Source organism: Leuciscus leuciscus, assembly GCF_965113295.1.
Source record: "Leuciscus leuciscus genome assembly, chromosome: 4".
Lineage (NCBI taxonomy): Eukaryota > Metazoa > Chordata > Actinopteri > Cypriniformes > Leuciscidae > Leuciscus > Leuciscus leuciscus.
The window spans coordinates 37,122,973-37,146,993 of record NC_138728.1 but is presented as its reverse complement, the minus strand read 5'-3'; the positions used below and the strand labels follow the sequence as shown (position 1 = coordinate 37,146,993).

Genomic DNA, 24,021 nt, shown 5'->3' with positions numbered 1-24,021 from the left:
TAGCACAGAAACTGCGCTCGTTAAAATTAAAAATGATTTACTTCTAGCTTCTGACCAAGGCTGTATCTCAATACTAGTTTTACTCGATCTTAGCGCTGCGTTCGACACTATAGATCGCAAAATACTCTTAGATCGACTACAAAATTACACTGGTGTTCAGGGACAGGCATTAAACTGGTTTAGATCATACTTATCAGACCGTTACCATTTTGTCTGTTTAAATGGGGAAAAATCTAAGATAACGTCAGTAAACTATGGAGTGCCGCAAGGATCTGTGTTAGGCCCTCTGCTATTCTCAATATATATGTCATGATCCTGGCTCTTCCTATCCTTTTCCGCCCTCTTCTGGTCACTTGCCTTATCACACTCACCCGTTTTACGCACGCACTCAATCACTCACTCTCCTCTTCCCAGCTGTTTCCTATCTTCTCCTGCTCTACTCTAAGTACATCACACCTATCCCCTTTTCTCTCTGATTACGTTTGCTACTTCTCCTCTCTCTTCCTCCTGCCTCTTTGTCAGATTGTTCGTTGACTACTGATGAAAGAAGTATCTTGTTGCACACCCGCTCTTCCTTATCCTGTCTTGTCCTGTCCTATCCTGTCGGGGATTCATCTAGCTGCAAGTATTACACTGCTTATGCTCTAACCAGCTCTCTGTGTCTAGTGCTGCTGCAGTTCCCCGCTGTGCGTCTTCTGTGCACTCTCCTGTGTGACCAGAGGCTAGCCGCCAGCTGTGCCCGAGCATTTACGCTGACCACTGTCTAAGCTCGCACTCAAGAAGATTTTTCCGTTGATGATTACTGGCCGTATGTTTTGGCTGTTTCTGTTGTGATTATTCTCAAGAAGATTTCTGTTTACAAACAGCAGGAAAATGCTGGGAGTGCTTCTTGGGTGTAAAAATATGTAAATACCTCCGGTGCTCTTCAGTAAAGGGATCCAGATATATCTTGAGATAAAGATCTGAGGCACTCAGGAGGATGAAGATTAAAAAGCCTTTATTAATCCATGGCTAGTCTCATAAAAACATGCCTACGCGTTTCAGCCAACAAGGCTTTCGTCAGGGCTTGAAATGTTTGACAAACAGCTCACTTCCAGGATTAATCCAGGATTAATGATTGTAAGCAATTTTTTGTGACACTAGTCATTTAATCATGTGACTTCCTACCTGTTCAACCTAAGCAGCTGTTATTGATTACTGGTCTTAATAAGGAAGTGAGCTGTTTGTCAAACATTTCAAGCCCTGACGAAAGCCTTGTTGGCTGAAACGCGTAGGCATGTTTTTATGAGACTAGCCATGGATTAATAAAGGCTTTTTAATCTTCATCCTCCTGAGTGCCTCAGATCTTTATCTCAAGATTTCTGTTTACTCGCCTTGCTGGTGGCTGCCTCATTTTCATTCTATTAAAGGACTATTTGACTGTCATTCGCTGCTGGGTCTTTTCTCACTTCACAACAGTACAATCTGACCAAGATGGACCCAGCGAACGAGACTCCTTTTCAAGTTGCTGTTGAGTGTCAAGGTGCCTTGCTGGGCAGGCATGAAGAGGAACTGACTGCTACGAGACGCGTGGTGGAATCTTTGGCTGCGCAGGTGTCTGATCTTGCCACGCAGCTGCATCATCTCCGTCAAGAACCCTCTTCATCATCTCTGCTGCCCACGTCTCCAGAGCCTAGAATAAATAATCCACCGTGTTGGGTGAGCCAACCCAGTGTCGTTCATTTTTAACACAGTGTGAAGTAATTTTCTCTCTTCAACCCTCAACTTACGCCAGGGACCGCGCCAAGGTCGCCTTCGTGATTTCCCTCCTCACATGGCGGGCTCGTCAGTGGGGAGCGGCCAGCTGGGATGCGGGGGCGGATTTTCTGGATCGTTTCTCCCTGTTCAAGGAGGAGATGATTCGCGTCTTCGATCGCTCGGCACATGGAGCCGAGGCTTCTCGCTTGCTCTCTTCTCTTCGTCAGGGGAGACGTTCAGCCGCTGACTTCTCTATAGAGTTTCGCACTCTTGCTACGACTTGCGGCTGGAACGAGCCCGTGCTGGTGGCCCGTTTTCTGGAAGGGCTCAACGCAGAAGTCAAGGATGAGATCCTCGCCAGGGAGGTTCCCAGTCTTCTCGATCCACTCATCGACCTCGCCATCCAAGTGGAGAAGCGTTTCGACCTGCGACGACGAGCGAGAAGTACTGAGCAGCTGGGGGGCTTACGTATCTCCTCGAAGGAACGAGAACGTAGAATTATTAATCGGCTCTGTGTCTACTGTGGCTCAGACAAGCACTTTGTGTCAATGTGTCAAGTAAAAGCCAACGCTCGCCGGTAATAGGAGGGATACTGGCGAGCGCTACTTCTCTGGTCCCTTCTCATCAAACCAACACTACCATCCCGGTTCATCTGCACTGGCAGGGGTTCTCAGTCTCTACCAACGCCATGATAGACTCTGGGGCCGAGGGGAATTTCATTGACGAGACTTGGGCCCGTGAGCAAGGTATTCCTCTCATTGATCTGAAAGACACTCCCCTTTTTGCCCTAGATGGTAGTTCCCTTCCCAAGGTCTGCCGTGAGACAGTTCCTTTGTCTCTCACGGTCTCTGGAAATCATCGCGAGACCACCTCCTTTTTAATTTTCCGTTCCCCTTTTCAGGGCTCGAGACTAACGGCGTCCTGGCGTCCTATCGTCCTGGGGACGACAGAAAATGTGTTTAGGACGAACAGAAATATTCTCCAGGACGCCTACAGGACGAAAGACATTTTTGTATGTGTGTTCATTTATTATCATTAGGGTAATCTTACTTAGAAAATGTAAAAACTAACTGACCAAGCGCTGACTACAACGGAGCGCGTCTTCTCATGCTGTTACTATAGTTACTATCACTGGCCGGCTACTCACCCGGAGACTTGTTTCGTGGTACATCTATCACATGGCTTATTTTCACAGACAAAAACGAGACGATAACTAAATAAAAACTAGTTTTGAATGACAAAAACCATGACGAAAATCTATTGACATTTTCGTCAACGAATAAAAACTAGACAAAAATGTTAGATAGTGACGATTTGGGAAGCGATCCAGTCAGAACTGATGTCCTGCGTTTGTGGTAGATGCGCACATTTGTACTGTAACGTGCTGATCTACCCAGCGGCACACGGGTTGACATGCGCTGCATGTCTCATAAAACGTTAAAAAATGTAAACGTCTGGGAGAATGAGTAGAGCAGACAGATATAGATCTGAATAAGAGTGACGACGCAAAATAAGAGCTCTATTCGGTACGGTTTTCTGTGCGCACACACCCGACCCGAAGCGTGCAGCCATGCACATAGACACCTAAGTTATACAGCGCGCGAGTACTGAATTGAGCTCTCTTTCATGTCTGAATGGACAAATACACACAACATTATGTCGAAATGTCCGTTTTGGAGAGTATTCACGTAAACTATGTCGGTTATGTCTTAAACAGTTTTGAGTGTATCGGATGTGCATCAGTGAAATTGGATCCGCATGTCATGGACATGATCTGATGTCTTAAAGTGACAGTGGGTAATAAACCTAATGCGGTCTGTGTTCTTAATATTGATCAAGCAACAAAAGAAAAAGAGAAAAGCATTCACTGCTCGTTAATAGCTTTAATAATGATTCATTATATTTAATTCATACAAATAAATATGTCTGCTGCTTGAAAGAATAAAGAATGATGATATTTTTGAGATATGTAGGCTAGTCACCAGTATTTATTTGTTATTTTTTAATCCAACCAACTAAAAAAAAAACGTTTTGAGCTGTATGTATTTTTATCTTATATTCGTATATGTAAAAAAAGAAAAAGGAAAAAAAAATTTGTTCTGCATGAATACAATTTTTTTTTAAATTAAATCTGTTTTTTACCTGTTTACAGATAACTACTTTGAATGGAGCTAAATAAATATAATAATATATATCATAAACATTTTAATGGTGTTTTTATTATGTGACTAACAGCTAACAACTATAGATGATAATAACAAAGTACAGAAACAACATGTTTATTTTGGGACGGTTGACATTCACTTTAGGACGGTTCAAATCGTTTTTCAGGACGGTTCCAGGACGGAGGTGAAAAAAGTTAGTCTGGAGCCCTGCCCCTTTTTCTCCCATAGTGCTAGGACATCCCTGGTTAGTTCTGCATAATCCCCATATTGACTGGTCTAAGGGAACAATCCTGTCATGGAACCTGTCGTGTCATGTTAAATGTCTTGTCTCTGCTATACCTCCTGTTTCTGTGTTTCAGGAGGAGCCAGGTGATTTGTCTGGAGTGCCGGAGACGTATCACGATCTGCGAGTGGTTTTCAGCCGTTCCCGGGCCACTTCTCTCCCTCCTCATCGTTCTTATGATTGTTGTATCAATCTTCTTCCCGGTACTATGCCACCCCGCGGCAGACTGTACTCTTTGTCGATTCCTGAGCGCAAGGCTCTTGAGAATTACCTCTCTGAGGCTCTTAGTGCGGGTACTATAGTTCCTTCCTCCTCTCCTGCCGGCGCAGGTTTCTTCTTTGCTACTCTCATCCTTCCCTGAAGATGGTACTCCTCTCGTAGTTCTTAGAAACTTCAACATCCACCTAGAAAAGCCTCAGGCTGCTGATTTCCACACTCTGGTTGCCTCATTCGATCACTCAAACGAGTACCTACTGCGGCTACTCACAAATCAGGTAACAAATTGGACTTTATTTACACGTGCTACTGCTCCACTGACCATAAACTGGTCACTCCACTACACACCTCAGATCACTTCCTCCTCACTCTTAACGTCAACCTGCCTTAGGACACAAAACAACCTCCTCCACAGGTCACCTTTCGGCGAAACCTACCCAACACTACACCACAACTTCTCCATCCAGCTAGGTTCGTCATCGATAACTCCATCAAGGTCAGCCTTGGAGTTGTGATTGATGATCAACTGAACTTCACAGACCACATTGCTAGACCTTCCCGGTCCTGGAGATTTGCCTTATACAACATTACGAGGATCAGGCCCTTCCTATCAGAGCATGCTACACAACTCCTTGTCCAAGAGCTTGTTCTATCCAGACTGGACAATTATAATGCTCTCCTGGCTGTTCTCCCAGCTTGCACTGTCAGACCTCTGCAACTGATCCAGAATGCTGCAGCTAGAGTGGTCTTTAACAAGCCAAAGAGAGCACATGTCACACCTCTCCTCACAAAATTGCACAGGTTGCCAATTGCCACTCGTATCAAATTCAAGGCACTGATACAGAACAACAACTGGCTCTGCTCCCTTTTACCTAAACTCATTACTCCAGACTTACAGGCCATCCAAAAGCTTGCGTTCAATTATCAAAATAATTGTTAGTTTCAGCTAGGGATGCTCCGATCAGGATTTTTGCAGCCGATACTGATTACCGATTTCTTGTCATGGTGATTGGCTGAAACCGATACCGATGCTTAATATACTTAAAATAAGACAAAGATAAATACAAACAAAATGGAGAAAATTGAGCAGTCTGATGCAGCCCACAACGTGGGGTGTGTGGCGCAATGGATAAGACACATGCCTTTGGTGTGAGAGACCCGGGTTCGAATCCACTGTGAGACACCAATATGTCCCTGAGCAAGACACTTAACCCCTAGTTGCTCCAGAGGCGTGCGACCTCTGACATATATAGCAATTGTAAGTCGCTTTGGATAAAAGCGTCAGCTAAATTAATAAATGTCAAATGTAAATGTAACGTTTATTTAAAAATTGTCCAATAGTAAACTTGAGGACAAAATAAACATTTAATCACCTAAAATGGAGAAGTCTGATGTAACGTAAACATTGTCCAATACAAGTCTGAGCAGGACAAAATTAATTTACAAAAAAAATGTTTAAACTCCTAAAAGAACAAATTGGAGTAGTTTGATGCAACTCAGTAGGGATGGGGATTTCAAGCAAAAATAATATTCGAAGATCGCTGGGTATTTGATTATTATTCGAAAATCATATCCCTCCCCCATATGCATGAACACATGCATGTATAGGCTACACTCATGTGAGAAAAGCGGAGCGGTGTGACGCTGAAATATATCTTAAAAAACGTAAATATACGTTTCATTTATGTTTAAATAATATAATGTTCTTTTTATAATTTTATCTATGTTGATTATATGAAAAAGGAACCGCATGAGCTGGGTAAGATAGGATCATAAGATGCCCAATATATCAGGAGACATTTGGAGTGGGTCAGACATGATTTTGACCACTTTAATTAAGTTTTGTTTTATAGAAAGCCATTCTTTAAAGTGAATTTCGTTTTGTAAAAATTGTATCTTAATTTCAATCAATGTTTCATCAACCAATTGCCTGGACTGAATAAATAAGAAGCAAATATAGCAGACAATATAATCAGGACACGGAGGCGCCGGAGCGTGAACTGGAGCGCGTCTCATAAATGAACCCGAAACTCAGCGTATAAGCTACTTTATAAGCTACTTGCCTCACAGACCTGAGAAATATATGTATAGAAAGCTTGAAATTACTACTTTAAAAAAAAAAAACAATTCAAATCGATAAGTAATGGGCTACTTTCTGCTAATCCGTATGACGTGTGCATTTCTCTCTATAGGCGCGTTCACTACATGCGAAGATGGCGAGTCAGGATCGCCAACTGTATTTTTGCAGCCAGAAAACACAAATTTATTAATAAACAATTAAAATGTAGCATGCTGCATAAACATTAATTTTGGTTTAGTATTCATATGTATTTAATTAATTAAATTAATATAAATATGCGATTAGACTAATGGCTTAAATCAGGGATAGGCAACTTCGGTCCTGGAGGGCCACTGTCCTGCAGAGTTTAGCTTCAGCCCTGATAAAAACTCACCTGCCTGTATCTATCTAGTAATCCTGAAAACATTGATTGCCTTGTTCAGGTGTGTTTAATTAGGGTTGGAGCTAAACTCTGCAGGACAGTGGCCCTCCAGGACCGGAGTTGCCTATCCCTGGCTTAAATGAACTACTATTAGTCAACTAGAAAAAAACTTTAGTCGTTCACGGGCAGCCCAACTTATTTCACATATTTTCTAACCAGCATGTCACAAAGGCCGTTCTGAGCGAGCGGCGCTGTGTGGACTGAGCGAGCGAAGCATAATCTTCAGAAAGGTGCTCTCGCTCTGGAGGACAATTCTCCTCCATGTGAGATTTTTTTGTAACATACACGGCAAATAGCTAATTGTTTTTATTGTTTATCGAAACATTATAGTAATTTTACACCGGCGATGACATGACTGCATCGCCAGATCATTTAAGTCCCCACGCATCATGTACCTCCTCACGTTTTGACGTCATCAAATTATGATCGGTTTGTGAGATCGGCTAGTACCGGTCGAGTCATAAAATGTGATTATCGGCCGATACCAATCTCCGGCCGATCGATCGGAGCATCCCTAGTTTCAGCCCTACTGTAATGTGATAAAGGCTATGTCCATTAGCATTGCATTATAAACATACATTATTTTCATGAAAATATGAAACTTAAATGAAACAGACATTAGATGAGAGTGTTTGGCATTCCATAATACTTACATTGCCTCATTTTAGGTAAAAATGTAATACATATATCACTATAGAAATTAAGTAAACTTGAGAATATGACCGCTCAGACAGTACATTCTGTTTAGTATGAATGTAAACTGGACATACAACATTTGCAGTGTTGTCATTAACATGACTTGCCAGTGTCAGTTGTGTTGCTTCACTGCCGTTCACAAATCCTCTCCCATGGCCGGTAGTGTACTTATTTGTTCTGATCTATATAGGTATCTATAAATGGTCAGAAGGATACTGCAGTTCCAATACAGCCTTGTTGTCAATCGTCCCTCGACTGTTGTAGACCAGAGTGCTGCTCAGTAACACAGCCAGACAGAAGATGTTGGTGTCATGCTTTGGGTCGCCCTGTGAGGAAGAAAGACAATCATGAACATGGGTCGACCAAAAGTTTGTTGTTTTTTTTGCCATTTTTTAATGATCAGCATCGCCCAATAAGTTTTTCTGTTTTGCCAATAAACGTCATATGCTGGACTTTTATTCATGAGTTCCCATTCTCCATCTTAATTCGTTTACACGTTTTACTTGTTTGTGCAGTAGTAGCCTTCATAGTGTGAAAGTTGAATACGGACACAGTGTTCCACTAAACGTCAAAAGATGTCTAAACATCTTTGCTTGTTTCAGAATGGGACTGTTCATTTACACGCAAAAAGCTCATCATAACAGGGTTTTCAGTATCTCAGTGACTCAGTTCACACTTAATGCTGTTGCCCATGAACTCAGCAAGTGCTGTGATTTTGGGTTGCTTATACTGTAGCATACATTTGCAAATGTAACACCACCAACAATCTTCCCAAATTTGTCCCAACAATAATTTATAAATAAATGAACAAGAGAAGTTTTAGTGCGCGTGCACATGAAGGGGGGTGTGGGGAGTGGAGGAGAGAGAAGCATGAAGAGGGAAGTTAGCTAGAGGAGAGATTTCCTAGACAACGACAATGACTATGGCCGACACACGACCAAAGAGTCGACGTTCCTATGAACAAATAGCAAAGAATAGGGAAAAGGAGAAGGAACGCGCAGAGTCCTGAATTTACATCGGAAAAGCCTTCGACTCGTTCATGATTGTTTCAGGAAGCACGGAAGGGAGGGGATGAGGATGAGGAGGAGGAGGGAGGGTCAAGTTTGCCTCCGTTTTGTTTGACAATACTTCAAACGTCAACAAGAAGTGACGTCACCCAACATCGCTTAGAGCACCTGTAATTAAAATAAAATAATAAAATAATAATAAAATAATTGATCGTATAAATGCTTAATGTTCCAGCTATTTGACTACTTCAGAGGTCTTCAATCCTGCTCCTGGAGGGCCACTGTCCTGCAAAGTTTAGTTCCAACCCTAATCAAACACACCTGAATCAGCTCATCAAGCACTTCAGAATTGCTTGAATATTCAAAGGCAGGCGTGCTGAAGCAGGTTGGAACCAAACTCTGCAGGACAGTGGCCCTACAGGAGCAGGATTAAAGACCTCTGGACTACTTGGTAGCACATTATTTTACAGTCCTGTTTCGCATGAACATACTATATACTTAGAGTAATTACAAAAACTGGGTAATAACTAGGTACTAGTCCTGAATCTACCCCTAAACCTATTCTTAACCCATTCTGAACGTAGTTCCCTTATATTACCCAGTACTTTCTTAGATAAGTACATTGAAAGTGCACATACTGTAAATTAAAGTGCAACCGACTACTTTTACAGTGCATGAAGTGCACTTTTTTTACTGTACAGTACTAGCTAGTATTTTAGATTATTACACATGAGGTGTGCATTATGCCGTAAATTTTATAAAACAATAGAAAATGTGGATTACTCTGAATGGGAATGAGTGATATAGCCTAGTTTTCTAACACATGGATTTGCTTTGTCAATTTTGTGACTAAATTATTTAATAATATGATGTTCGAAACATTTAATAATACACTGATGTATTTCAACAGGTTACATATGCACACGTATTGAGCCTATTCATTATCTGTCCATTAGACACACCTATACCCGTACAACACAGGGCCTCATTGCAGCAACTGGTATGCACATGTTATTTACCGTTAAATTTAAATTACATAAGCGATATATGTCAGATTTATCAGCTTTATATTGGCCATCGGCCATCAAAAAATCTATAAAGATCAACCACTAATCATGGAGTTAGATACTAAACTGTAGGTAGCCTTGGATTTGTATTCACATCCATCTCAATGAAAGCTGCTCAACAACTGCAAGATACAACTTTTAGGTCTTTATTTTGACGGGGCTAAATCAGCTCAAAATAGTCAGTGCCAGTGGACATGTTTGTAAAAAGCCTCAAGTAAACATGTGTTAATCTGATTTTCTTTAAAGTGTAACTCAACCCCTGGTCAAAGTCTAACTACACCCACTGGCAATATTTGAAAAATGCTGGAAAAGTCGGCAGAGCCCAGCAGAGACAGAGGGGACGAACCGAGGGCGGGGCTGACCAGGGGGCGTGCATCTGAGACCTGCAGTGGCAGATTGGGTGGGACATGTCCCCACAACTTTTTGCCAGGGTCGATTGTGTCCCCAACACTTTTGAAACATCTCGCGGAACGGATGTACCAATACAAATAAATAAAACATCTCCAGTTAACTCTAGCAGAGCATTCATTTCGTTCGTTTGTTAAATAAGAGGCAATCTAGCGCTAAAATGTGTTTTTTTTTTTTAATCAAGTGATCAAAGTGCTCGTTGCCGCTGCGATCAGTGGTACATACAGTGTTCTCTTGTGGCTCGCGCACAGTCTTCTGTGCAAAGTTCTGCCACTGGACCATTATAGTACATACATACATTAAATGACAAATTAAACACAATGTACTGTTTAAATCAATTGCTGGACATCATAATGGTATTGTACATACATCAGATTTATGATTTAGCATTGTATTAGCGTCTCTTATCAATTCGAGCCGCTCGAACTGCGGTCTTAACTCCTGATGCCGACGATGCTAGCGAAGGTGGTGGTGAGCTCGTGCCAGGGGTAGTGAGCCGTTGGCAGAGCCAGCATATGTCACGCGGGGAAACAACTTCCAATAGGAAAATTCAACTGCAGTAGCCACCGTTCAACTTGAAGAGGGCAGCACTCAGACGTTTTTACACCATATAAAACACTTTATACCCAAATGTCAAAACATTTACTCAAATCAATGACCAGCACTAATAAAGCCCCAGTCTTACAGATCATTAACAAAAAAAAGTTGGTTTAGGGTTTAGTTACCCTTTTTTTTAAAAAGTTAAGCTAGTAAAAAAAAGAAAGTGCATGGCAGTTAGGAAAACATTGTTTTAAATTCCCTGCCTGGCTGCCTCCTATTTAAATAAGCTGTACTGTGTTTTTTTTATATGAATATAGTTCTCTTCCTTTAAAGTGAAAGTATTCTTGTGACATTTGATGCTAGTTGTGTTTTAGTAGTTTACTTGTTACATCACCTTTTCAACATCTCCAAGTCCCTCAGTGTCCAGCAGCACCAGAGTAGTTCCTGCTTTAGTGGGGTGAGACCAAGCGGCAACCTCCCCGTCTCTCTCTTGAAACCAACACGGAAGTGAGTTAAACTGCAATTCATTGACTGGCCGCTTGGCCTGGCTGCAGAAGTGAGTCAAATCTGTATCTCCCTCATGTTAAAATTACCAACTTTACAGCAGAAAAAAATATGTTTACAGCCTGGATCTCTATGTGGCTTAGGTCTATACAGCTAATTTTGCCCTTCATAACAACTGTGAGGGGGGTGAATTATTTTATAACTCGTCCGTTTAGTTGATTAATATTTAAATTTAAGGGTGTGGCCAGTGGCCACTTGAGTGACAGATGGATTGCCGCTGTCTGTCAGTGCTAGCCGTTTGTCTGTTGTTACTAGCCGTCACTTCACCTCAGCAAATGTTGCTGCTGAACTTGCCATCTCTGCAGTGTTTGTGCTTTTTTTCGGGATTATTTCATACAATTTAATACTTGTGTACAAAGCCCACGTCTTTGGATTCCGTCGTTATCGTTCGAGAGAACAACCAGCGCTGTATTTCAGTTGTTTTCCTCCGTGAACCTACACTAATGGATGTCTGACAATTTCGTTGCTTTTTGGGGTTTTCAAATTTAAAACGTCAATAAATACTCGTTCGTTCTGCTCTCACGGAACAGATGGATTATAATATGCTTATGTACCGTCAGATGAAATCATGCAGGCGTCGGCGCTTTCTCCGTCCATGCAATAAATGCACATGAATGAGCGCGGATTTTCTAGCGCATTTACTTGCACTTCAAAGGCAATATATCTATGGTTTAACGGTTAAACCATAACCCATTTGAGAGACGGCCAAAATCAGAATTTAAAATGGACTGAATAAGCTCTCTACGAACTTGAGCAATGCCGCGCTGACGGACCATGAAAGAGTGACGGACATGTATGCACATAAATCACTGTCACACACAAACAATCTCGAAGTAATACACAGTCTCACTTGTAGCCATGTCTTTTAACTATTATAATATTTCGAAGGGCAAAAATAGGAACGTTTAATTGGCTTTACATCATCAGCTAACTCGATCACGTCGAGCTAGGTGATTTCAGATAGCCAGGCTCCTCAGCTCCACTCATGCCCCGCCTGTTTGCCTATTTTCTGTTATCCGGGAGTGACAATATCATCCAACTGCAGCCACAAATGGGTGTTCTCGTGCTGGTGGGGGTTCCCGTTTTCGCAGACTGAAACGCCCCGTGACTGTCAACATCCGGCCTCATCTTCTTCGCCTCTTCTGCTGAACTGCTAACTGTCAACATCCGGGTTAATATAACAACATTCGCTAGTTAGTTTTTCTCAAACAGAAGTTTCAAAATAAGATCAGTAGTCTGTAACGTTACGGTTAGCATAAAACTAACGTTAGCAAGCTAAGCCATCTACAGAACGTTAACGTTAGTCCAATTACATCTTAATAAAATTACATTTACGTGTAGGACAAGTTACCTCAGTCCTATCTTTAAGCATAGGAAGACGTCAGCTAGCATCGAACTAGATGACTAAGCCAGCTTTCGAGCGGCTTGATTAGGTTTAATTTACTGATATTACAACACAATCATTTTAGGGAGGCTCCATGGTAGCTAAATATAATGAGAATGTTGTGGTTGTGCAGTAACGTTACGTTCATTATATTCTACGAGTTGAGGACACAGCTCTCTCTATGGCCCTGCCCTAGATATAAGTTAGTTGCTTCAAATAAAGGAACCCTTTGAGATCCAGTCCGAAACCAATACAGTCGTCTTAAAATGTCTGAATTGGATAATAAATAGATTAAATTAACACTTGGGACTGCTGTTGCAGTCCAGTTACCAGATGCACTTAATGAAGGCTCAAACAGTAGGATATTTGACTCCAAGGATTCACTTACTCTTCCCACAGGCACTTTTGATGTTTTCAATAAAGACACAAAATACAGTAATTTCTCTTGAACAATTTACTTTTGAACATTGTAGTACATACAGTATAAAACAAACAGATTTATTGGCATGCAAAAATGAAAGGGATGACAAAATAAAACATTTCACAAATAAAAGAGTTGACGTTGTTCTAACCACACAGACTCAGAGAACAACACTATGGTAGGCAGACATCTTCAATCAGATACCTGCCATAAGCCATGTGCCTCAGCCCCAGGCGTGCGCTCGGCCAATTCCTTCTTTTGGAAAAGCCTTTGAGGCGTAGTGCAAGGCCACTGCCACGGCCTGCAGTCTTATAAATTTGTCTAACAGTTATATGCATCAGACTGTCTTTCTTAAGTTTGAGGTCCCTTGCCAAACTATCATTAATATAAACAGAGGGGTGGAATGGCTTTGCGAGTTCCTGGAAAGTTTTCGAAACTCTGTTGAACACGCCAAGCATAGCCATGTCCATACTCAGTGTCTCTTCAATAATACACTGAAGGACTACAGGTGGTAAGAATGGACTGTCCTCTGTTGTAATGGGTGTGCCTGATGGACAGCTTCGAGATTGGAAGGTGTGGCTGAGATGGGGAGATGGAGAAGGTGAGATGGGTGTGTCAGCTAGTCCTGCAGGGCTAGAGAAAGAAAAGAGAGATCAGTATATTGGCTACCAATATAAGTAAATAGCAATATATGAACACAGTATATAATACCTTTCACTGCTTGGAGATTGTAAGGTGTGGCTGAGATGGGGAGAGGGTGAGATGGGTGTGCCAGCTAGTCCTGCAGGGCTAGAGCGAGAGAGAGAGATATCAGTATATTGGCTTCCATCTTCATGAACACCAAATATAATTAAATAGCAAAATATGGACGCAGCATGTAACACCTTTCTAACGTAAAGGTCTCCAGCAGCTGCCCACACCACCACCTCCTGATAGAGGGCATGTCCACCTGAAAATAAAGTTATGCTTTAAATGTCTTCATAGCCTGATACAAATCCATGTTACAGTACCGTTTACTCATTGATGGGAACTATGGCAGTGTAAATTTTTACAGATGTTGCCATCTCCTTCAGCAAGTACAGTACCTGCAGACAAGGTTAAGTGTAAGGTCTATTGGTGCATGTTAACTGTAGCCTCCAGATAGGACAAAATGATTAAAAGCCTTATATTTCACACTACAAATCTGATTGAGATTTGAACGAACTCACCTCACTGAAATCATATGGCTTTTGGAGGGTAGAATACATTGCATACTGAAATAAACATACAAACGTGTTAGTTGTTCTGCAAACTAGTAATTTAGTAACTAGTAAATTATTGCATCTCACCATCAGCATAAACACACCACAGCTGTTGCTCTGATGCTGGGGAGATGCGCCCTGTGGTGGTAAAAGGGGTGTGTGATTTATTATCAATGATTCTTATTATATGATGCCTACTGATATCCACACTCATTTTGTAGCCTTAAATCATACAAAAAGTGCAACACAATGTGCTTTGAACTTGCATTTAGCAGCAACTAGGGTCCATCAGCGTCACTTTATCAAATCATAATAAATAAATAAAAATCAAGAGACCTGCCTATGTGCGGTACTCCACTAAATGCAATGAATCGTGCTACAGCCACACGTTTTACCTCATCAGCCAAGTAAAATGACTTCCATGGTCCATTGGACACCGCATGTGCCAGGTTACTGAAAAGGTTTGAAAGACGTGTTAATTGCAATTCATGCCTTTCAAATTTAACATTGAACCCCTTTAGGAATTGCTGAATCTCTACCATGACTACACATACCCACCTTGAGCCCTAAGAGCATGGTTTAAAAATGGGGTTGAACTACACCTTCCCATGCTAAAAAGTGACCTGGGAGCAGTGATGGGAATAACGGCGTTATAAATAACGGCGTTACTAACGGCGTTATTTTTTTCAGTAACGAGTAATCTAACTAATTACTGCTTCCTCCATTACAACGCCGTTACCGTTACTGTCAATACAAATGCGGCGTTACTTTAATTGAGCTCACTGAAGCGGTTTTCATCCGAGTAGGCTCTCTCTCAGCCATAGGAGCTGCAAAGTTTTTTTTCTCTGGTGTGTGTGTGTTTATGAGGCGCGGGACTCGACAAAAGCGAGGCGAATGCCACGAGCGTGCTCGACAGTGCACGAGAGACCGAGTGTGTCCGAGAACGCGCTCGACAGTGCGCGAGAGAGACCGAGTGTGTCCGAGAACGCGCTCGACAGTGCGCGAGAGAGACCGAGTGTGTCCGAGAACGCGCTCGACAGTGCGCGAGAGAGACCGAGTGTGTCCGAGAACGCGCTCGACAGTGCGCGACAGAGACCGAATGTGTCCGAGCATAAATACTTTATTTATAAATAAATTACACATATCAGCATTTGAATAATCTCTGTAGCATATTGGTATCATATGCAATGTTTTAATTAGTTTATATAACATAAACTCCAAAATAACCTGCAGGGAACGTTCAAACATATTTGTTTGACGGTTGTGAGCACGTGCGGCAAACACGACTAGAATTTGGCTAAAATAACCTCTGATGATGACGTTCTCTGTAGGTTATAAAAATAAACCCCCAAAAGATTATATTGTATTATTTATGTTGATACATTGTTCAGTATTATATTGAAAGCACTTTTTGTTAAACTTACTATTGTGAGGAAGAAAATACTTCAAGTAGGCTATACAGAATGTCTACCAGTTGTAAAGGTGTGTGAGTTTTATTTTAATTATATGCACTAGTGTATGTGTATGTATATTTTTATTAGGCTACTATTTATTTATTTTTGGTACATTTCTTAAGAAGCATCATTTATTTTTAGACTTATTTGTTGGCCAGTTGTGGTCTGTGCAATAAATATTAAAAGTTCTAAACCATCTATTGTTTTATTGTTGCACTATAGTAATGATAATATTTTAATATTTAAGTTAATAGGTGTCTCTCACATTGTCCCACAGCAACATTAAAATAGTGTAGATTAGTGTACAATGTTTTATAATAATAAGATGTTCTATTTAGTGTCAATTTCATTAATTTAACATTTCATATTGGGGGTATCCAAGAAATGTCTTATATTTAAACTTTTTTGTTTTTTTAAGTAACGCAATAGTTACTTTCCCTGGTAATTAGTTACTTTTTTAATGATGTAATTCAGTTACTAACGCAGTTACTTTTTGTGAGAAGTAACTAGTAACTATAACTAATTACTTTTTTTAAGTAACTTGCCCAACACTGCCTGGGAGTAGCAGCAATTCCTAGTAGGGACTTAGAACGTATGGAACATATGAACCAAAACCATAAATGGAGAACTAAACAAAAAGGAAGTATAGTCCAAAACAGAACTACCATACTTCCAAAAAAACATAAAACATGATCATATCTAAGTTTTTGGGTTCTCAAAGCAGTATTTGGGTGGTCTAAATAAAAAACAATTAAAGTCAAGATGCAGATGAGGTTTCTAGTGAACCAATGAATAACTACTTTGGGGTGTAAACATGGAAATTGCTTTGAATAGAAAAATATAGTTACTGCTGCAAGACCCAGAGTTAGATATGAACATAGGGAACCAGTATTCAGCTTTCTATGAAAAACCTGAAGATTTCTAGGTAGCGGCCATCTCCAAAGCCACTAGGGTGTCTTGAATCAAAATACTGCATAATCCTCTGTCTTGGTTTGAGAACCTGTTAAGAGTTTTATTTCATGGAATGGCAAGATAAGGGTTGGTTAAAGACCCAAATCTTACTTCAAACAAAATTACAGTTATAGTAAACAGTGCATATATGTATGTACCGTATATGTATATGTGTGTATATATATATATATATATATATATATATATATATATAAATTAAATGAATATAATTTTATACAAAGTGCTTTACAAGTGATTGCGCTCATTCATCCATTCTTTGAGGCTGAAACAAAATATCATTCAAATTTATGTTCAGCATGGCCAAAAACGTTAATTTCATTGGGAGGTGGGAGTGTATGGTAAGAGTCTTCAACACACAATCCAAAATAGGGGGCATAGAGAAGTTGGAATTGATCCAGAAAAGGTCGGGTTAGATTCTTAGACCTGAAATCGTTATGCATATCAAAAATGTTATGTACTAGGGCTGAACGATATTCGATTTTAACATCGCGATGTGCGAGTGAGCGATAGTTACATCGCCGGAACATGCGATGTGAAGGGTAGTAGCACAGTAGCACCAGCGGGAGATATTACGCGCTTCATGAGGCACGCGCGCGGTCTCTTCATAGACAATAAATAAACGCCCGGGTCTCTTGCTCGCTCTCCCTCTCTGCCGTGCACGCGCTGCGCGGTTTGGAGCACAGTCTCTGTCTCGCGGGCACGCTCGCTCTAGATTCCGGAAATTTTAACTAATTCGCGGGCATCAGTGAGCCGCTATCAATATGCGGGAGACTCCCGGAACTTGGGATGTCTGTATCTATAATAATATCGGCATTAGAATTATTGATTTTTCATTAGGCTATTTTTTTGGTGCTCCCTCAGCTCTTGATGCGCATGGTGGGAGCGGCGACGCTGACAGAGGTTTAAAAAGCTGCTGTTTAAATGTGTTCGGCTTTTCTGTTTACAGAAACATGTTCTCTAATCTGTTTAGAAGATTTAATACAAAATATATTAAAGTTTTATATCATTTTGTTTATTTCATATGATTACGAAGACCAACACCAACACTGTTTTACTTCGGCACTTTGGCTAAGAAAAGTTGACTTAAAAGATTGTGAACCAAAATTTATAAAAAATATATTTATTTTAAGTTATATTGTTGTAAACCAATCAGGGGGTTGGTGTAAAGCTGCTGTTTTATTTAAAAATGTGTTCTGCTTTAGTGTTTACAGAAATGTTCTAATTTTGGAATAAAAAATTAAGTGACCTTTTTGTCACTTGTAATGAAGCTTGCTTATTAGTGAAATTATTAATATCATGGAATGGTAATTATTGTCTTTAGCCTGGAGTTATGGCTCTCAATATCGCAATATATATCGTTGGGGGAAAAATATTGCAATGTAATTTTTTTCCAATATCGTGCAGCCCTATTATGTACTGCATGAAATGTACCAACAAAGCATGAATGATGATTCAATAATAACAGCACAGTATTTCAGATAAAAAAGCCACTTCAAAGTGGGTTTACTCACACACAATGTCCAGTGCCCAGGCTGCCAGGCAGGGAGAAGCACCACGTCTTTGGATGCAAAGTCACACTGAGGAAAATAAAAAGAGTTCAAAGAGGAACTTGACCATGAGGTTAAAGCTGAGGTACAAGTTCTGTTACATTACTACTCACAATCATTTTAGCAATGGGAGAAGCCTCATATGGAGGAAGCCAGGTGACCACCACATAGGCATCCACAGTCGCGGTTGCAATGCCCTTTATTTAAAAACAGACGCATAACACACTTTGTGTAGGCAACAAAAGTATACAGTCAGGAAACTTGAATGCACAGATTATGTTAAATGTAACTTACATGTGCAATTGCAGTCTTGACGATAATGTTGAAACAACAATTTGCAATCTAAAAAAAAACAATGATTAATTAGTAAGACAATTAATAAATCTCACACCATAGGAAATACAGTTAAACACTTGGATCAGATTTACCGTTGCTTCAACATCTCGTTCTAGGCCCAGAGTCCAAAAGTCAGACCTTGTGAGGATCGAGTTGTTGGCTTGAACAATTTCCTCCTTAGGGTCACCCTTACTATCCAGTACATAGTCCAGCTATCGGGAAATATACAGAACATTATGAATGCATGTAGGGCTGGGCGATAAAACGATAACGATAATTATCGCGATATAATTTTTCTCGATAAAACGATATCAAGAGTTCGATAAATGTTTGATAATGTTTTTGCGCCAAAAGCGGAACGAATCTCATTTGAACCGCGCGCGCCACACGGACCGTTTATCCGCTCGGCTCAAAGTCCAAACGGCAGCGCAGCGCGAGTTCACTAGAGCAGACGCGTTTACTCTGATCGGTCTCAGTCACGATCCAGTGAGAAGCGCTTGAATTCAGCGAAGAACACAAATGTCTCAGTGATTTAAACCAGTTTAAAGGCAGATGAAACAGCGCTAACAAACAGGAGAAACACTGTGCGCAACGATAGTCAGAAGCTTCTCCGTCTGCACATTCCCATCATTTACCACGGATTTAACGTTACTGTAACGTTAGCCTAGTAATATTAACTCCACCATGAAATGTGCGTGGGATATATATATATATATATATATATATATATATATATATATATATATAACTTATCACTGCATTCAATATATAATAATATATATATAATTCAATATATAATAGAATCACATATATATATATATATATATATATATATATATATATATAAGTTATTGAATTGTATAATATTATTAATGTAGACAATGTATTAAAGGACTAATGGAATATAATTACAGTTTTTAATAATGTATTTAGGCTACTGGGTTTCATAAATGCCATAGAAACCATAAACTTACATTTTATCTGTGGTTATCATGATCTAAATGCATGACGCTGGATGACCAATGGTTAATTTAAATAAAACTAAAGAATATTACATTTTACCAAATAAAAATAATGTTGTTACTTTTTTTTAACAGATGTTACTGTTTTTGTTAATGAACATAAATTGTATATAGCCTAGTTAAATCTGCATCCTAACTCAAGCTAATACTACTGAAATAAAGATATTTATTTTGTTAAGGAAAAATGACAAATGTTTGAATGTTCTACCTCGGATTTGTGTTTGTCATATGTTCTGACAATAAAGAGTAGTTTAAAAACCCAACGCTCTGGTTTCTACAGCTTTCACTTAGGAGTAAAAATCTGTCTTTAAACTTGAAATAAATAAAGATTTGACATTTATCGATAATTATCGATATCGACTGATATAAAAAAAAATATTGTGATATTTTTTTTTGGCCATATCGCCCAGCCCTAAATGCATGTATATTTAAAATGTCTAATTCACAAAAACTAATCTCAAACTTACTAATTCACAGAGTCTTGCGTTTGGTTCTTGTTTCCAATCAGCAACTGTAAAGTTGGGATTAGTACGGTCAACAGCTGAGGAGAGCGACTGTAACCTTGAACCTAATTCAAAATAAAAAGATGAGACAAAAATGAGAGGAAATGTGTTATTGAATAAATATACACAATCACTAATACAATGCATAAAATATAGAAGATTTCCTTACGTTTAGAGGGTGGTGAAAGATCTGGGTCTGAGCTGAACCCCGTTTCTGCTGGCTGAGAGGAGGCGGCAACAACTGGGTCTGGGCTAAGTCCTGTTGGCTGAGAGGCACAGAATTCTGCCTGACCATGCTCATTGAGACACAGCTGAATTTCAGGAGTCACAAGCTTCTTTAATTCCTCCTTGATCTTCTTGTTCTTCCGCTGATTGTAATTGTGAATAACATTACGCATCATGAAAACATGAGCAGATGGCGAGAGCATGTTCATGTAATAATTGTTTTTTTTCATGGTTGAGAAGAGTTGTTCTGCAACCTGGCTGTTAATTCTCCCTGCCAGTTCAGGCACCATCTTTATCCTCCGGAGGATATCTTTCGGGTCTTTAGTGTTTCCCTCATGGAATCTGTCGTAGAGACAATAGTGGTCTGCTGACCCAGTCAATGGATGGCCACCCGGGTCCGGCACAGTTTTCTTAGTGTTAAGCCATGGTAAATTGACCATACCACCATTGGATGCGTACTGCAAGTTTTCGTGGCTGGGGTCCAACAGCCTACCCTCATGAGGGCTGAAAGGCATCGTCTCGGGCTCTCTAAGGTTAGCATGCACTGCCAGACCTCTTGCAAAATCATATATGCATATGTTGGGCATGTGTTTCCAAGATAACAATAAATCAGTGAAGTCCCTTGGACTTTCTGCCCTAATGTTAAATTTCAGCGAGACAACCTGCCCACAGGGGCACATAACAACAGCCCAGCCACCTGAGGAGAACAAGTGTTCAAGGAAGTCAAACTAAATTACCAGCAGTAGCCCAATGAGAAATGGGACATTTTTTTTACTTACCAGATGCTCCCCAAACCTTTTGAAAAATTTTATCAAATTTGCTTCGGGTTTTCATTTCTTCTCTCAGCCTTAGAACTAATTCCATTTTGGAACCTTGGGAATCAATTCCGCACTCCCTGCAGAGCTTTCGGATGGCATGGACCTGTAATAGATTACCAAAATAAAGGTGTACACTGTAAACACATTTATACTAGCTATATTGATTATATAGAATAAACAACAACAAAAAAAACACATAGACCTGTTTACCTTCAAATTGGATACTTCATCCAATAGCCTGTCCTCTGTTACGTCAGTCTCTGTCTGTTCTTTTGGGTGCCTTGTTGTGTGGACCTTTTCATGCTCTGTATTGAGCACCTTGTTGGATTTGCGGGTGTAAGGTCCAATCCACGGGGCCCAGTGGTGGTACGTAGGTTTAACGGCAAAAGGATTTTGTTTATCACCTGAAAGAAAAATAGTCTGCATTGATGGCTCGAAATTAACTTTGTAATTCTTAAAGTGGAGTGAGAAAGACAGGGGGGAAAAAAGGTAACAAAGGAATTATATATCTCTGGGAAACATTATATTTAAAAAGTCACTTACTTGGAACAAAACCACGTGCAATCCTCTCTAAACATAGAGAGTCCCAGAACTCATCAATATCCACCTCCCCATCAAATCCATCTGGTGGATCCTCTAGTTCACTGACTAAAATAAAAAGAAATATCAATATACTGTAGTTAGACCACCTGGAGGGGTGGAGGGGTTCACCATACAAATAAAACCTGTATTGTACCTGCCAAGCTGAAGACACAGCTCTTGTGGAGATCCATGACCACCACAGGAGGGTGATGTCCACAGCGGACACAGGAGAAGTTATAATCATGGTCTGTCAATGCTTCAAAATGTAGGTATCCATGTATTAGGCTATTTTTGTTTGGGTACTGCTGTCCCGACGTCAGCTCCCATGTCTCGATGGCTCGACCCAGAGCTGTGTGAGTCTGGAATAAAACATCAATAATAAATTAGAAAATGTAATTACATAAAAGTGTGCAACTGGGAAAGTTCCAATTATGTATTTAATGGCCTAATGTCATGACTGTCAGCTAAGAAGCCTCATCCTGCACCTTAGTTCTAATTACTTAATTAATGGCCTACTTTGCATAAAGATATGGAATATGAGATTTACGCATTTAACATGCAGTATGGTCACATCATATTCATAAATCACAAAAATCACACGTATTGAATTTTTGAACATTTGACCTGGAGGCAGTTCCGAAGATACAGGCAAAAATGGAGGGTTAGAATGACTTTGTCATTAAAGTTATGTAAGCCATCCTCCCATTCCTGGTATCGCACCATCATTCCACATCTACTGCATTTTTTCCCATAAGTTGTCACACCTGAAATGAGATCATTGGAGCATTTAGTGGTATATACAACTTGGAAAAGGAAGAATAACTGTCAATTTTAGTTTAAACATGATACAGACCCTCGATGATTCCCTTGACAGTAATGATTTTTGCTGATTTGCTGATGATCAGGGGTTCACCAACGGGAAGATCACCAGGACACTCAGGACAAACACACTCTTTGGGCATCAGATGTTTAGGCACTTCTGTCTCACTTGTCAACCCATACACCTTTGCTGGCAAGTCTGCAGGAAGCCTTTTCTTGTTGTGAATGTACCTAACAATTCTCCCCAAATCCTGACCTCGAGGGGGATACTGAAAATCACTTGAGGTGACAGTTTCCACCTTGTCTTCAGAGCCCTGACTATCTTGAGTATCCTCGCTCTCATCTCCCGTGAAGAGCTCCTTTCTTGTCTGGAAAAAGTGCCATTTTGCAATGGCCTTGTGGACACAGGCCTGTTTGGCTTTAACACAATGGCAATGCCACGTGTTATTTGCTGTGTCAAACATGACCATCACTCTGCCAAACTTGTTATAATAAGACAGATTTGCCTCATAAATGGAAACATATCTTCTTGAGGAAGAGCTTCCCACCACAACATCAACACTGAAGGGGATCCCTTCAGCGTTTGCCGCCGTTTTTTTCAGAAGACATGCCCTCTTCCGCTCCTCGCTGAACCACCTGCTACTGACAATGTCCCTCAGAACATCCTCCCTTAGTTCAATCTGAGGGCTGAGGGGTGGTGGGCAGTATTGCAGGGACTGCAGATGGGCACAATCAAAGGATATAAACCCACTCCTATGCATCACCTCAGTGTTGCGCACACAGGCATCCTGCTCACAACGAATTTGATGGCTTGGCCCCGATGTCCGCTTCTGTACATGGATGGGTGCGCTATTGCTGCTGAAGGACTTTACAACAGCAAATATTCCCCTTTCAATCTCTATTGGCTGACATGCCAGATGATGGTCGGCTGTAATGTCCTCCTTGACAGTTGAGTGGCGTCGTCTCATATGCTGCTTTACATTTTTTTTATTTAGCACTAATTCACACTTTGTGCACTTAACCTTTCTGACCCTCGAACGTAAGCCAACAGTTTTTTTTGGTTGATGAAGCTCTACCATAGCCTCCACAGGGTGTAGCCGGGCTTCTACCATGGCCTCCATAGGGTTTAGTGGGCCTTCTAAGGCTTGAGGTGAAAAAGAGTGCAGTGGGCCTTCTGCTGGCTGAGGGTGGGGTTGGCCTTCTGCCGGCTGAGGGTGGGGTTGGCCTTCTGCCGGCTGGCGGTGGGGTTGGCCTTCTGCCGGCTGGCGGTGGGGTTGGCCTTCTGCCGGCTGGCGGTGGGGTTGGCCTTCTGCCGGCTGGCGGTGGAGTTGGCCTTCTGCCGGCTGGCGGTGGGGTTGGCCTTCTGCCGGCTGGCGGTGGGGTTGGCCTTCTGCCGGCTGAGGGTGGGGTTGACCTTCTGCCGGCTGAGGGTGGGGTTGACCTTCTGCCGGCTGAGGGTGGGGTTGGCCTTCTGCCGGCTGGCGGTGGGGTTGGCCTTCTGCCGGCTGAGGGT

The 24,021-nt window shown here is 41.0% G+C and overlaps 2 protein-coding genes across 2 annotated transcripts in view; both read right to left on the bottom strand.

Moving 5' to 3' along the window:
* Window positions 1-12,044, bottom strand: part of LOC309497259 (guanylate-binding protein 4-like) — a gene marked incomplete at its 5' end in the record, with an annotated part of 31,359 nt that extends 19,315 nt beyond the window's left edge. Inside the window, 3 exons of the mRNA XM_082167488.1 lie at window positions 7,815-7,924; window positions 11,015-11,109; window positions 12,035-12,044. Coding sequence (XP_082023614.1) covers window positions 7,815-7,924; window positions 11,015-11,109; window positions 12,035-12,044 — 215 coding nt within the window. The remainder of the gene's footprint in view (window positions 1-7,814; window positions 7,925-11,014; window positions 11,110-12,034) is intronic.
* A 1,085-nt stretch (window positions 12,045-13,129) lies between these two features.
* On the bottom strand, window positions 13,130-23,787 carry LOC309496342 (uncharacterized protein). The gene is made up of 18 exons (XM_082166337.1): window positions 22,543-23,787; window positions 22,314-22,453; window positions 21,844-22,048; window positions 21,651-21,755; window positions 21,318-21,511; window positions 21,069-21,210; window positions 20,234-20,986; window positions 20,029-20,129; window positions 18,632-18,751; window positions 18,498-18,545; window positions 18,317-18,400; window positions 18,168-18,233; window positions 14,626-14,683; window positions 14,318-14,368; window positions 14,198-14,242; window positions 13,874-13,938; window positions 13,701-13,778; window positions 13,130-13,622 (listed from the first exon to the last, which is right to left on the bottom strand). The coding sequence occupies exons 1-13, from the start codon at window positions 23,627-23,629 to the stop codon at window positions 14,681-14,683; spliced, it is 3,048 nt and encodes a 1,015-aa protein (XP_082022463.1). The 5' UTR covers window positions 23,630-23,787; the 3' UTR covers window positions 13,130-13,622; window positions 13,701-13,778; window positions 13,874-13,938; window positions 14,198-14,242; window positions 14,318-14,368; window positions 14,626-14,680.
* Window positions 23,788-24,021: the final 234 nt, after the last annotated feature.